At 39.3% G+C, this 13,998-nt stretch overlaps 1 protein-coding gene across 1 annotated transcript in view; it reads right to left on the reverse strand.

Moving 5' to 3' along the window:
• LOC122406029 (protein O-mannosyl-transferase TMTC4-like) overlaps positions 1-13,998 on the reverse strand; it is a 73,983-nt gene that overhangs the window by 13,914 nt on the left and 46,071 nt on the right. The window contains exon 2 of the mRNA XM_043411181.1: positions 325-502. Within this exon, the coding sequence (XP_043267116.1) occupies positions 325-502 (178 nt within the window). The remainder of the gene's footprint in view (positions 1-324; positions 503-13,998) is intronic.

The raw sequence follows: 13,998 nt of genomic DNA on the forward strand, positions 1-13,998 counted from the left end.
TCTTTCTGTGGCTCAATTCTATACACGTCGAAGCATTCACCTGCCGACACAACAGACTCTGAAATTACAGATAAGCCATAATCCATCCAGGCGATGATGAACAGTTGCTTAGCATCAGACGCCAAACTGATGCGAATTGTATGAACCAATTTTGAACGGGCAACCATTATATGTGAACGTAAGCCGATCAACCTGAGCTTAAGGTATTTCCGTCAAAGGTATTTCCGTCATAGTATGTGACAATGTTCGTTATTCTCTTGATAAAGAATGTAATGGTGCTTTTATCGATGATTTCATATACGTTTTTCTTAAAGGTACACTCACCGCTTCTGTATGAATAGGATGAGCTGCGAAGAGTAGACCAGTCAGAGCCGCGAATCCAGGTCGAAGAGCAGCTACTGCCAGACTAACCCTCGTTACGAGAACACACGCCGCCGCATGAAGGGCAACGTTAGTTGCATGATACCACATCGGTGTAAGACCTGCCGTCATGTAGTTTAATCTGCAAAAATAATGAAGGGATGCAGATTAACGAAACAGTGAAAACATAAAACAAACTCATATGTTTTATAAATAAGTATTTAGCGAGTAAAAATCATCGACCGGAGTGTAGATACGTTGCACATCTTGCCTTGCTCAGTCAAACATTTTCTCGTTGACTATGGTTCTATCTTCATAAATATAACTTAGATTCATTTCTATCGATAAATTTAAATTTGTTTTTGTGTCTCTGTGAAAAATTTGAAGATGTCTTTCTTGAATAACGGATCACATAAAACAGGCATAGTTGATCGAAACTTGTCTCAAGTACTCTACTTCACTGAAGTTCCCTCTACGTATTTTTACACTGGCAGTCGCGATTGCCGTCGCGTCTAATTCTACGAATCTAATAAATATGCAGACTAAATAACGAATTTAAGCTGGATCAATCGGTCGTAATTGAAACCAGATAGCGAGGATTATAATTCCGTCTTGGTTGGCCGATGGGCATCCAAGATTCGATTTAACGCCAGCCATGATTCATCGATATAGAGAATTCGCTTGAACCGAATAGGACCTAGTCATTTGCAGTGATCACGATTGAGTAATTGCTTTTGGTGGAACGCCGTTGCATACATCCGCTTGGTTGATCACTCTAACCAGGTTCTAGGAATGAAATGTTTGGTTCGCAACGATGTCTAGATGGTGCATGTGTATTTCGCTTATACTTACTATTTTCTATTAGCAAAATTGTATCTCAAAACTTTATCTTTGGTAACCAAAAAATGTGGCATGAAATTTATAAGGAAGCAGATAGTCCTTGATCCTTGTGAATCTTGATTGACAGCACTAAACATTTCAGTGACACTTCATCAATTTAAGCTTTATTAACTCATTAGTGAGAATGCACGATTAGAAAACATTCGACAGAATTGATTTTTCACGTCATATTAGCCACCCTTGTGCTCGTGTAGTCACGTCACTTGAAAAGTGAATTCGGCGCGTGGAATCAATTGGACAACTGTAATTGATTAAATTTTATTAATTCACGTTAATTTCGTTAGTGCTCTAATTTGCAGAGACGTTGCTCGAGACCATCGTGAATAATAGAAACAAAACAACATCCAGTAGGTGCAGCGATGGAGAGACAGAATAATAAATGTTCCGTAGTCGACAAGATGACAGCAGTTGAAAGACGTTCAACGTCTAAAAAAGGTAGGGTCCATAGAAGATAGAATATATATGGAGGAAACGGGCCGAGCCAGCAGGAGATCAAGATGAAAACAAACACTGTGTAGCCGCTGACGCGAGCTCTGGAGCCATAATTTTGGAAGCCTGCCGGCAGCATAAGGGCGATGCCCCAACGGGATGCAGAGGGTGTACGAGCGACCAGGCACCCCTCATGCAGGACGGTTACGAAAGTTTGGCGATGTTCCAGGTGTCAAGGATCCCTTCGGAGATTCAGGGCGTATTTCTATATAAGTAAGCCTTAGGACTCGTGCCTCCTTCGCCGGTCAAACAAAAGCGACTACCATACCAGTTTTCTCAATGTAACGAGGCTGCTGTTCGAATCTGCAGAGGTGCCACCACCGTTCTATCATTCTATTTGCTACAGTAAATAGAACAAACTATGCCCCACTGTCTCATACGATTTAAGAAGGATATACGAATTGCTGATTGCGAGTAATAAACTATCTTGCTCTGATATTCTCGAATGCTGTTCTATCGTACTTCGTCATCCCTAGATGGTGCTTACACAACGTGAGGTTGCCTTAATTCTGTGTATTTAGTACATGGCGCTCGCCTTTACTTGCGCTGAGGCAACTCTGATTAATTCTGCTTGCTCAGCCTGAGTGACCATCAGAATATATGTCGAATCATATACTACCCCGAAAAACCGTGATCACGAAGTCAGAGGAAAAAAAAACAAGCAAAATTTAATGGGTTGCAAAGCGTAGCCTCCAGGGAAATTAGAATCCGGTTCATCAAGTTTGAAAATCAAATTCAAAAATATAGAACGTACGAATGATGAAAATGCATTGAAATTTTTCGTTCAGATCTTGCTGCTTCTTTTTTTATATTTATTTTTAATCCACCGCACCCCAAAATTTACAGCCTAATTATTACGAAACAGTCATAAACAGACGAAATAGTACTGGCGAAAAGTTCGAAAGAAATAAAGGTTTCGTATTTTGAGATGAACATCTGCATTGTCAAGTAAAAAAAATGAATATTGCTACGGCAGAAAACTTGAAAGAAGAGATTATATAAACGAAGCAGTTCGCATAACGTTTTTTTTCCTTCCGATCCTTCGCCCGTTTTTTTTTTGTAACAGCAGAACTCTTCTTATTCGGAGCGAACTTTGCCAAACTTTCAACGATGTTGCTGCTGTTCCCTTCTTTGCTGCTGCACCAGCACATTCCGGATAAAATTCTTTCGCGGTACTGCTCAGCCCTGTTTTTTCTCTCCTGTTTTCGCATATTTAACTACAGGCAACTCACCATCACTTCCTGCAGTCTTTAGTTTCCCGCTTTCATCCTATCCAATGGCCTCGATCTTATATTATTCTTCTTATTTCTACAACGGACAACTCGAATTGCAACATTTTTTTTCAACGCTGCTTTTTTATGCGTCACAATGCAGTTATCACAGATATCCTCGTATCGAGTTATGAATACGTGAAATCGAATGTGCAAGCGTGTATGTAACAGAGTATATGGGAATTGAGGCGTCCTGCGAGTTTTCGACACACTTTAACATGCTCATGAATGTTCTCTGCTCGTATCTATGTGTTTTATCTAAATATATCGGTATGGATATATAAACTGCAGTTGCATCGATAAATCGATGAGATGTGGGCGGCGCAAAAGGTGCAAGATAGTCGTTCTTTCTGTGCTCCACACATTACTCTCTCTTCCGTCGCACGATCGAGTCTATGCTTCTTCGGCTTATCCTTGTTTCGCGAAATATTGCTCCGTGACACGAGACTTGACGAGAAACGGCAGTTGAACATCCTGTGACATTTGTCGTGTGCGAAATTTAACGGGAAAACCGACTAGCAGTGTACTAAAAAGGTAGTAGAGTTTCAGCTAGCGTGTACCATCGTGATGTACGATGTTCATTGGAACGAGTCTGAGCTGCGCTGTACGGTTAGATATAAAGTACACACTGGTTCCAGCTATTTCTATCTTTTCTGTGATCGCACCCTCGCCTCCTTCGCTCATATGATTTAAGGGATGTTCACTCCACCACAGCCACCAAGATCCCAGTCACGTTCTTACATTATATAAATTGTTTGGACCCGCAATCGCGTACATCCCCCTTAACGTGACTTCATAAGGCTATGAGCACGGCAATTATGAGATGTGGCTCTAGTTCATGTGACCTCACCTCGCTCTCGGTATCTTTTGTTCCTGTGTATAGTGATATAAACTTCATTCAATCAGCGTGTAATGTAATCAACATTTTTCAAAGCTTACATGAATTGATGAAAATGAAACAGAGACAGTGCAGGCCACAGTATAATTGAACCCTAGTGAAGCTATCCCACACAGCTGGAACCTGCAACACATCGTTCGATGTTGATCATTTGCTGACCATATAAATATCCCCATAATATAATTATATGTTCTTTCAACATACATTCAGGAACGAACCGATGTTAACACGTCAATCATCTCATCATTAACTGGTCCATCATGATCTCACAATAATGCTCCGCAAACAAATGTCACTGTGCGAAACTGAATGGATTTAGTATTGAGAGCAAATACGAGATAGCAGCTTTTCAAAACTTTCCAGCATTATTATATATGCACAATGGACTGGTAGAGCAACCCACAGAACGTCGCATAAACCAAAGCCCAGTTTGTATGTGTAGTGCACTTTCTGTTGTCCATTCTCTTGGTAAATAGAAGAGCGGAGAAACGAAAACTAGAAGCATGAGGGTTAGACGAGTGTGCGTCGGAGGAAAAGATCAAGAGAAAGAGAGAAAGAGTGACATCCAACTGAATTGTCCGCAGACTGACCGCTCATTCTTTATCTTCTTTTCCAGTTCTCCACTTCCCGACCTGAATCGTTTTGCTCCTGCTGCTCTATTTCGTTTTCCTCTTATATGCGCCCTCACTTATTCGAGACTTTTTCACCGTGATGAGTCTGGAAAGCTCGTTATTCTGTCAATTGTATGTACCGTCGTTGGGTATCGTTCCCTACACTTCAATCATTTTTTCTTCCTCTGAAAACTGTACCCAATCTCATTTTATTTTCACGCCAACAAAATATTCTTTAACAACGAATAAGTGATTTTTTTTTTTTTTTTCGGAACTCGGACTCACGAATTCCGTGGGTACTAAAACCCAGACGAAAATATCCTCTGGCTCACAGGTTTACGAATAAAGGAATGACTATCGTTTTACTACGATGATACCAGATAACAATGCTGACGTCTAGAGCGATAAATCGACGTATGTACGTCGTAATAATATACCAGATAAGATCAGGTTAGACATACGTGCAGATGCGAACACGATATAGATCGTATACTTAAGCATTTGCGATTGAATAGATTGGATAAGCAGGGATAAAGTAAGTCGGCTTCCACTCGCTTTTTTGTCATGATTATCGATTATGTTTATCTATTTATGAAGTACGAGTAAACGTAGTAGCTCGACTCACTATTCTGGGGATCAGATTTTTTACTAGAGTTGTTACGTCCAGAAGGGACGAACGTAATCGGAAAATTTACTTAGTTTTTGCTGCCACCAACCCGCAGTGAAGCTGCAGGATTTTATTGAAAATTGAGATACTTTAAAAATAGTTGACGGTAGTCGCGGAACACGAACTAATACCGGAAAGAAGGGAAGTGCCTATGTGGTCCCGTACGGGCCCCGGGAAAGATTGACGGGATCGCTCAAGGGTTTGAAGAAATGGCTGAAAGCACAATTTAATTGGAACATAAGACAGTTTATTAAACATAGTTTAATATTGCGGTTGATAACAAAACGGAAATTTGGTTCGGAAGAAAAGAGATTTACGCTGGGAGACTTACTTTACGGCCGACGAAAACAATCCTTCCGTCGCCACTCAGGCAGTACCGCGCTACAATCGACGCGCGGTCGCACTCACACTCACACTACAAAGAAGAAGGTTTAGAATTGTTGAGAAATAGTTGTTGTTTTACACTAATGAGTCGCGAGACTCGACAAGAGAACGTCCGTGAGGCAAGGGCCAGTGTGTTGCTCACTTCGCGTTTGTTATCGGAGGCTAGGCTTACGGGTCCTCTATGCAGTTTCACCGATCTTTTAGGATTTACTAAACCGCCGCGAGTTGCTAACCTACGGAGTTATCCACGTGGACACGTGTCAGTTAAGAATAAAACGGAACTAATGTACAAAAATCCTCGCCACGGCGACGAGAGCTCGAAAGCGATCGTCGTGACGGGGTTTTCAGCATCTCAGCACTTTAGTCGTTCCCATGGATAGGTCCCTCGAACTCGCGATCAGGCGATGCTGATCGGGCGGATTCCGAGGGCTTCCGGCCGGCGGCGACACGAGGCAACGCACAGAGGTCGCACTCAAGGACGCTCCGTTGTCAAGTCGCGCAGTTGTCAGAGGAGACCGTCGTCACGAACCGCGTATATTGAAATCACACGCGGGACGTGACAGAGTATTGAGCTTATGAAACAGGATGTCAAAATAATAGTATATTTTCATCCTTTCCAGCTGCAAGGCAGTTGAAATTCTTACTTTATGAATTTAATGTTTATGAACAAACCAGATACAGATTTGAAAAATGTTTAATATTGTGAACAGAAAATTTTCTCACAATTTTTCGAAAAAAATTGGACCTTGGACCGTAGGAGAAGAGTGTATGCGGATTAAAATTTGAGTTGATTATTTTATGGCGCAAAATACCGAATGAAAAGAGACTCCGGCGTTTCCGATAGGGCAACCAAAGGTAATGGATGGATAGTGACTCTCAAAAAGTGGATTAGTATCTCAGTTCAGGTGCAGTCGTAATCCATTGGATTCGACACTACTGAATCCTCGTGCTTCACATTGTGATGTTTTATAGAATAAAAAGCTGAATACAACGACACTTCAAAAAAGAAGTCTACTCCTGGATCTCCACATACCCGTTGAATAATCCCAGGTATTTTATTGAGTTCTGGCTGTTCGTGTTGAATGAAAAACAAAGATACCTGTAGCAGGAAATACCCTCGACTAGCATTCGTCATTCCAGTAAAAGCCACGCGTTTTGGGAATAGCTTCGTTCCACATAGCGTTCTCACCACGTATGCGTGTCCGAAATATTATCAAGCAAACGTTAAAATGTGTTGAAAGTAACCAGGCATGTGCACTCGAAATATTTGAGGAATGAAAAGGGCGTTGGTGGACTTTCGTACTGCAGCAATGAACTTGGATTTATTAATCGCTGGAACCGAATCGCAGCTTCTTTGTGTTCTATTATTTCCGGTCATCCCATTCTCTTTTCTGTATGATGAACCATTTCTATGTACTATTCTTTGTCGTATATGTAGATAACTAACTCTCCAATTCCTCCCGTGGAATGCTTCCCCTTTCACATGTATTGTTGACCAACCCAATCGGCTTTTAACCATTTTTTGTCGATGGTCTTTTTGTATTCACTCGGTTTTTCCACAATTCGTACTGGTTGCCACGCCACTGTGAATACCGGCATGGAACAAAGTGAGGAAAAAAGTGTGCAGTGAGCGTCGATCGATACGGTATCCTTCCTCCTTTCTTTGTACCTACGGCCGTTTTATACTCGTTTGAAGACAAATCACTAGAAAATTATCTTCTGAGGCACACTTTGCACTGAGTCTTTCTTCGGACAAACTAGCAACACCGATAAAAAATATAAGAGGTCGTACTGAAATCAGGAAGTGGATTATCATCAACTGCATCAATACCACTTACAAGTCTATACTTGCAGTGTTCAAAAATAATTAATAAATAATTTATAACTTTTTTATATTTTTGAGGGTGTGGGGAGTTTTCTCTTCTCATATCGATTGACGAACTTAACATCCCGAGTCAATAAAAGGTTTGACAAAATTGAAGGTTGTTACGTACACAAAAGTTAACAAAAATTCCATGGCAGTAATGAATAGCTGACGTGCTATTAAGGGGGATCCTGCTTTAAAAAGTAAAAAAATCGATTGCTTTCGGGAATGTTCTTAGATAAACGGAAATACTTCAGCATAACGAAATTTTCGGTATAGTTTCAAGGATACTTCAAGAGTGCAAACGCAAAGTCTGATTGTCGAAGTTTCTCAGCTGTGGATAATGTGGAGATCGCAATCATTGTCTACAACAAAAATTAAATTTTTTTTTTCCATTTTCATATATTATCCTTCCATATGAACCTATAAAAACCCGAATAAAATACGAAATTCTATATTTACAGCACGTTGAAGTGATATTCTTCTTTAAAAGCGTTTTTTTTTAAACTCGCTAAAATATAGAATTTCGTAATTTTTTCGGATTTTCATAGATTCATATGGAAGGAAAATATATGAAAATGGAAAAAAAATTTGCAATTTTTGTTTGAGGCAATAATTAAGATCTCCACATTGTACCCAGCTGAGAAACTTCGGCAATCGGAATTTGCGCATAAACCATGCACAAATTAGTATTTCTCATATTGAAAAAATGTTTTTGTACTCTTGAATAATCCTTTAAACTACACCGAAAAGTTCGCTGTGGTGAGTTATTTCCGTCTATCCTAAAAACATTCCCGAAAACAACCGATTTTTTTGACTTTCTAAAGCAGGACCCCCCTTAAGAATGACTTGAATACTTGGAATACGAGAGCGAAATATAAAGACAGTAATTAACAGCTTAAATGTCGTCGAACGCAACTTTTGATCTCTTCATTGAATTGTTGATTTACCGATTAATCTTACATTCATGAAAATCTGGTATTTTTCTACCAATACTTAGAAGCTCTAAATTATAAGAAACGAACTTGCTAAATTGTACAAAGTGTGCAATAATCACGATCATAGATTAAATGTGAACAAATTCATTCTGGTGAATAATAAAGAAAGAATATCTTGCCCACCGCCAATATTAAATGTGACGTAAACAATGATTATTCGCTCGAGAGCTTACGTGAAGTACTGTGATATTATCGCGAATATTTCTTCACTCAACTCGACATCCCTTGGCGAGAGGTCGAAAGAAGTGAAAGAGGCAAAAACGAGTAAGCAGGAAAAAAGTATGGAGAGGGAAGGGAGTTGCGCTGCTAGGAGTTTCTTTTGGGTTAGCGTGTCCGCTCACCAACCCATCGCAACGGTAGCTCGAATTCTCTGACACTTTTCAACTCGCGTGACTCTCATTCTAGGTGCTGGGAGGGTCTTATATCGCGGATCATTGCTCCAAAACCACTATTATAAAATGTACACCCACATGCGAGCGCACATACGTGTGTATATAAACGAAAAAGTTTTAAGCACTAGGCGTGATATTGAAGTTTCGATTTCAGACAACTCACGATCCTTTATACACTTGGCACACATTGAAAACCTGTATGGCAATCGCTCTGTCGTTGAATATGCCAAAAATTTTTATACCGAAAGAAAAATTTTAAAAAATTACTACCATAAAAGCACCACGTTTTTCCTCTGCAAGAAGAAAGCAATAGAGTGACGAAACAAAAAGTGAACGACAACCGATGAAAAAGGAAGAAAGAGAAATTCGCTTTTAGCTTTCATTGAGTTTTGCAGACGCACAAAATTTCAAGTTCTTTCTTCTTGTTAAAATAAAGAAACGTTGTCCAAACACAGGATCGTATTAAGGAGAGCAGATAATAACCAGGTTTTTATAATGTCTCGTCCAAATTAAATAATTTCGTGGTACAGCTATTGAAATAATAGAATAAAGAAGTACATTCGTCTACCGATACTGTGGTAAGGAAATATACGTAAAAGAATATTTCATATCCTGATGAAATACGAAGTTGGTTTAAAGCTGAGCATTCGTTTGAAGAATTTTCAATTTGAAGAAAAAGTTTCATAGCCTAAGGCAGCAAGCATGAATTCCCTCATCTACGAGTGTCCTCGACGTTGTCCGCCGTCTGCGCACATGCACGGTTTCCCAAGTATTTGGAAATACTCATCTGAACTTTCAAGAGGAAGGTCCTCAAGCACTCGAAGGGAGTGAGAATGTCGTTCAGGCTCGCGAATCGCCTACCACGAATGGTTATGATATTCATCTTGCGAAGCTTCAAACGGAATATTACGAAATGCGAGATAGAAATTACTGATCGCAATTCGTATATACAAATTATTTTATCGAAAAATAAATGAAAACGCGAAGATATGAGATTTCAAAAAAGTGTGTTTTTAATGATGTCTAAGGGTCGGGATTCAATTTTTTTTCTCGATCCTTATCGTTCAAGACGAATTGAAAAAGGTATTGCAAATTAGTAAATCGTCTATGAGGAACCGAATAAAAGGTAGTCCAACAAAAAAACCCTAAAAAAGTGAAAACCACTTATTTTTTTAATCTCAATGAAAACATAATTTTTAATATACCTTTGTACCACTCGCCAGGATGATACTTGATACTTGAAAACAATAACAACTAGCAGTTGAAAACCCACAAAGAATAGCTGGTAGTAAAAGATATGAGACACAAAGAGATTTGGTTGACTGAAAAATGTTTCCATTACCCTTGGGAAAGAAAGTTTAGACACACAGGCTGAGAAATGGTTTCTGAAAGAAAGCAATACGTTTGAGAAGACGAGTCGACATGCTGGGGCACGAAAAATCTCAGTATCCCACATTTATATCTGACACACGATACTCCGAGAGTCTCTGATTCCAGTGATAACAGAGATCCCATAACTGAAAATTTTTCACAAATTATAAGCCACTAGTTCAGTTTGCGAGTCCGAACGCGACCACGAAATTTTCTTGCGATTACTCATCAGTTTCTACGACGCTTTTTCACATGAAAATCATCCCTCAGAACCATTATGAAACACCGATGACAGCCATCATACCCGAATAACATACGATTAGAGAACTCGTGTTTCATATATATTCTATAAACGCTACAAGCAGAACGAACACGCTTGTTCGGCCATGGACACGTATACATGTGTCCCGCCGTATCCACCAACACACACACACACACATAAATACATGAACACGATGTACGGGACAAATATATCAAGTGGACTAAATGTGTACCTGTCAGACCTTCGGAACCCTCGTCACTCGTTTCGAAGGTTTGCACAAAAACACGTCATAAAGCCTTAACGCAAGTTTAAGGTATGAATCCGTGGAGAAAATGGGTACAGAGAACAATGAAAGTATAGTTTCATGAATTCAACCTTTTCGTGTGTAAGTTAAATAGAAAAAAACGTAGATTCGTTGCGAGATTGATGAGTGAAAGCGAAAGCAATCTTTATTGAGAGAAAGATGCTGCTTTACACGCGAAAAAATAGTCGATCATGCTTATTATTTGCGAAGAAATTGACAGAAAACAACGATCCATGTGGATGAAATTGAGTGCAGGGATTAATGGTAAAACAGTTGAAGGGTTTGGGCTTAACGATATGACAGAATAAAAACTCTCGTATGTTGCAGCTGCAAAATGAAACCACTTTGCATTTCTTTTCGCATGGATAAAAGGACAATTAGTAACCGAATCCAGTACCTCGCGATGGGGGGGGGGGGGGGGGGGGAGATTAATGTTCCTATCCGCAATTATTCGGGAGCTCTCCGGAATTTCCTATCAATACTTTCTCGCCTTTTACGATATGCAGAGGCAGCGGATTTCTTGCTACAGTAGCAGCATATCATTCAATGTGAATATGAGATTTTACGTTTACTCTGATCACAGAGCAGGTTCTTTCATTTTAGCTTGAACTCTATCGATTTTTCTTCTACTTGTACATCACTGACTCTTATATTTTTACATCGATGGTACGTTCCTAGATCTATAAATGTACGGAATTCGTTTACTGCTTTACGTACTTACGAACAAATGGAGTACATCGGATTTCATTCATATTAGCAATGGAATATTCCTATTTCCATTGATCAAACAACAACAAAGAATATGTGACAGCATGTTAGGAATCCAGAGAAAATTGGAAGAAAAAAGATGCATCAAAAATGATGTCGATCTTTTTCTCATAATTTTAGCTGAATTTCAAATTTCATTGAGTTTGAACGGAGCAAAGCCAACGTCAGAAATCATTCGTGTTGATAGATTTTGCAGAAAGCCAATGCTTTTCCATGAGTTTTATTCTGCTTTTGTGAAACTTTTTATCAATTTGTGACAACGCGTCAACTACAAAATAACAGAATTTCAATGAGAACTTGAAAAGTTGTGTTGGGAAATCTTTCAAATAACGCGTTCCAGCATAACGGCAGTCAAAGTCAATAAATGTACAGTATTTCCTTATAATTCTGCTTGGAAGGTTTCTCCAAATGGTCTTTATATTGGCAGAGGAAATGTTCTTCTTTAAGTATTTTATGATTCAATGATATTGACTATGAAATCCAGAAGTGCTGGCTGCTAGTTTGTGACAAAGTTTGAAACTCATACAAGAATAGAGATAAATTTATTAGCCCAGAAGGTATCGGACATAATGAAAAATTTCGGTGAGATAAATCTGTCTCCGGCTACGTGTTCCTCGAACTTTAGCATTTACCATCTAAAATTCTTTCGGTATTTTCTCAACTCCGCACTTTATCCGGGTATTGAAGAGAAAAATATAGCAAGGAAGGTTATCCTAAACGAAAGTTTGCGGAAATGACCGTAATCAGCGATTAAAAGTTTTTTACGACGATTCTTTCCATCACGGACAATTGGCCACAGTTTTAACGGAAGCAAGGATTCTTTCCGGACAAAAAAGTGTGGGAATTGAATTTTTATTCAAGAATATCTTTCACTCTTTCGACGGTTCCATCGGCACATTCATTTGATATTTAACAAATCGATTTGCTTCATTCACTGTAAGTGTAGCTGAAATTTATTCAATAAACCTGAATGCAATCAATCAATCTTAAAGGTCAACTAATACCAGCGTACCAGAGAGAAGAATTAATTAATGAAATTCAACGAATCGAAAAATGATCCGGAGAGAAAAATACTGAGGGCCAATGTGTACGAAGAGCTCCATGCGACCGAGAAAATATTATTATCACAATAGATAAGTAATATCCAACACAGAGACACCGAAGTATAAAATTCTCGAGTATCAGAGTTGTACTTTTGAGAGAGTGCTGTGGGATCTTGTGCGAGACGAGGAGGGAACAGAAGGGACAACCTTCTTATTGTCAGTAACGCAGGCTGAATGGCTGGTAAGAGAGGCGAAATTGCGAGCTTTGTTCGTGTCAGGAAGCAACTCCCCGCAGTTCGTTCCGGGTCTCGGCTTGAAGAATCGCTAGAGGGTTGACGAGAGCGAGAAAAAGAGGGTTAAGGAGAAGGAGGAAAAGAGAAAGCGACTTGTACTCTCTCAGAACCTACCTTTCCACTTTCTTTCTTTCTTCACCTCGACCCCTAACACTATCGTCCAACTATCCAACTTTCCTCGTCTCTCGGGCAAACTTCGTTGTATCCTTTTCTTCACGCCGTCATGCTTATACGTTCGCTACCCGTTTTCCTCATTTTCTTTGCTTATATATGTATATAATGCAGTCTCTTTACTCCTCTCTTGTTTCTTCCGTGTTATCATTCTTGGATTCTTTCATATCATCACTGCTCCTCGTTTCGGATACAGTGAGATACAAAATTCGTTGAACATCATCGTTTTTCTAGTGCTTTCAAAATTCGACTGATATCCAAAAGCTGGGAAGTGAGTTCATTTTATTGTTGAAATTTCAAACCGAGAATGTCGGTTTTAAAGAATATGCAATTAAACAGAAATCATCGCGTTGAACGAGACCCCTGCTCGTGACTGCACATGCATCCGAATACTTTACACTTTTTTACGTTCCATTATTCTGCGTGAAGGAAGGATTTTGCCTGTCATTGTATATCCTTTTATAGTTCCAGAAACTTTTTTCACCTCGATCGTTTTTCTCCATTGCACTTTTTTCATCGTTTCGCAACCCCCATCACTTCGATCTCTGAAACTGTTTGCTCTCAGCGATTCCCATATTGAAGAGGTGAAGATATGAGGATAAACAAAAAATTTATGCACAACTTCGAATGAATGTTACGAATGAAAGCGACTCATGGATCGCGTACGAAAATGAACATCCGAGATAGCTCGATTGATTTTGAAAAAGGATCTTTCAACGTATGCAATAAAAAGACGAAAATGGGCTGAAACTTTTTCCACTCCGATAAATTTAGCGCTGTGAAAAACTTTCAGTTTCAAAATTCTAGTTATTTCGCTTCCACCTATAGTCGTTTTTCTACACGATTGAAATATGGCCTTGAAACTTGTTTCGTTTTATTCCAAACTTCGCTGTGGATAGATGCGATAGGTTCGTGTGACGTGAAAGTAGAAAAGGGTGAAAAATTTTTCAGC

Source organism: Venturia canescens, chromosome 2 (genome assembly GCF_019457755.1).
Source record: "Venturia canescens isolate UGA chromosome 2, ASM1945775v1, whole genome shotgun sequence".
NCBI lineage: Eukaryota > Metazoa > Arthropoda > Insecta > Hymenoptera > Ichneumonidae > Venturia > Venturia canescens.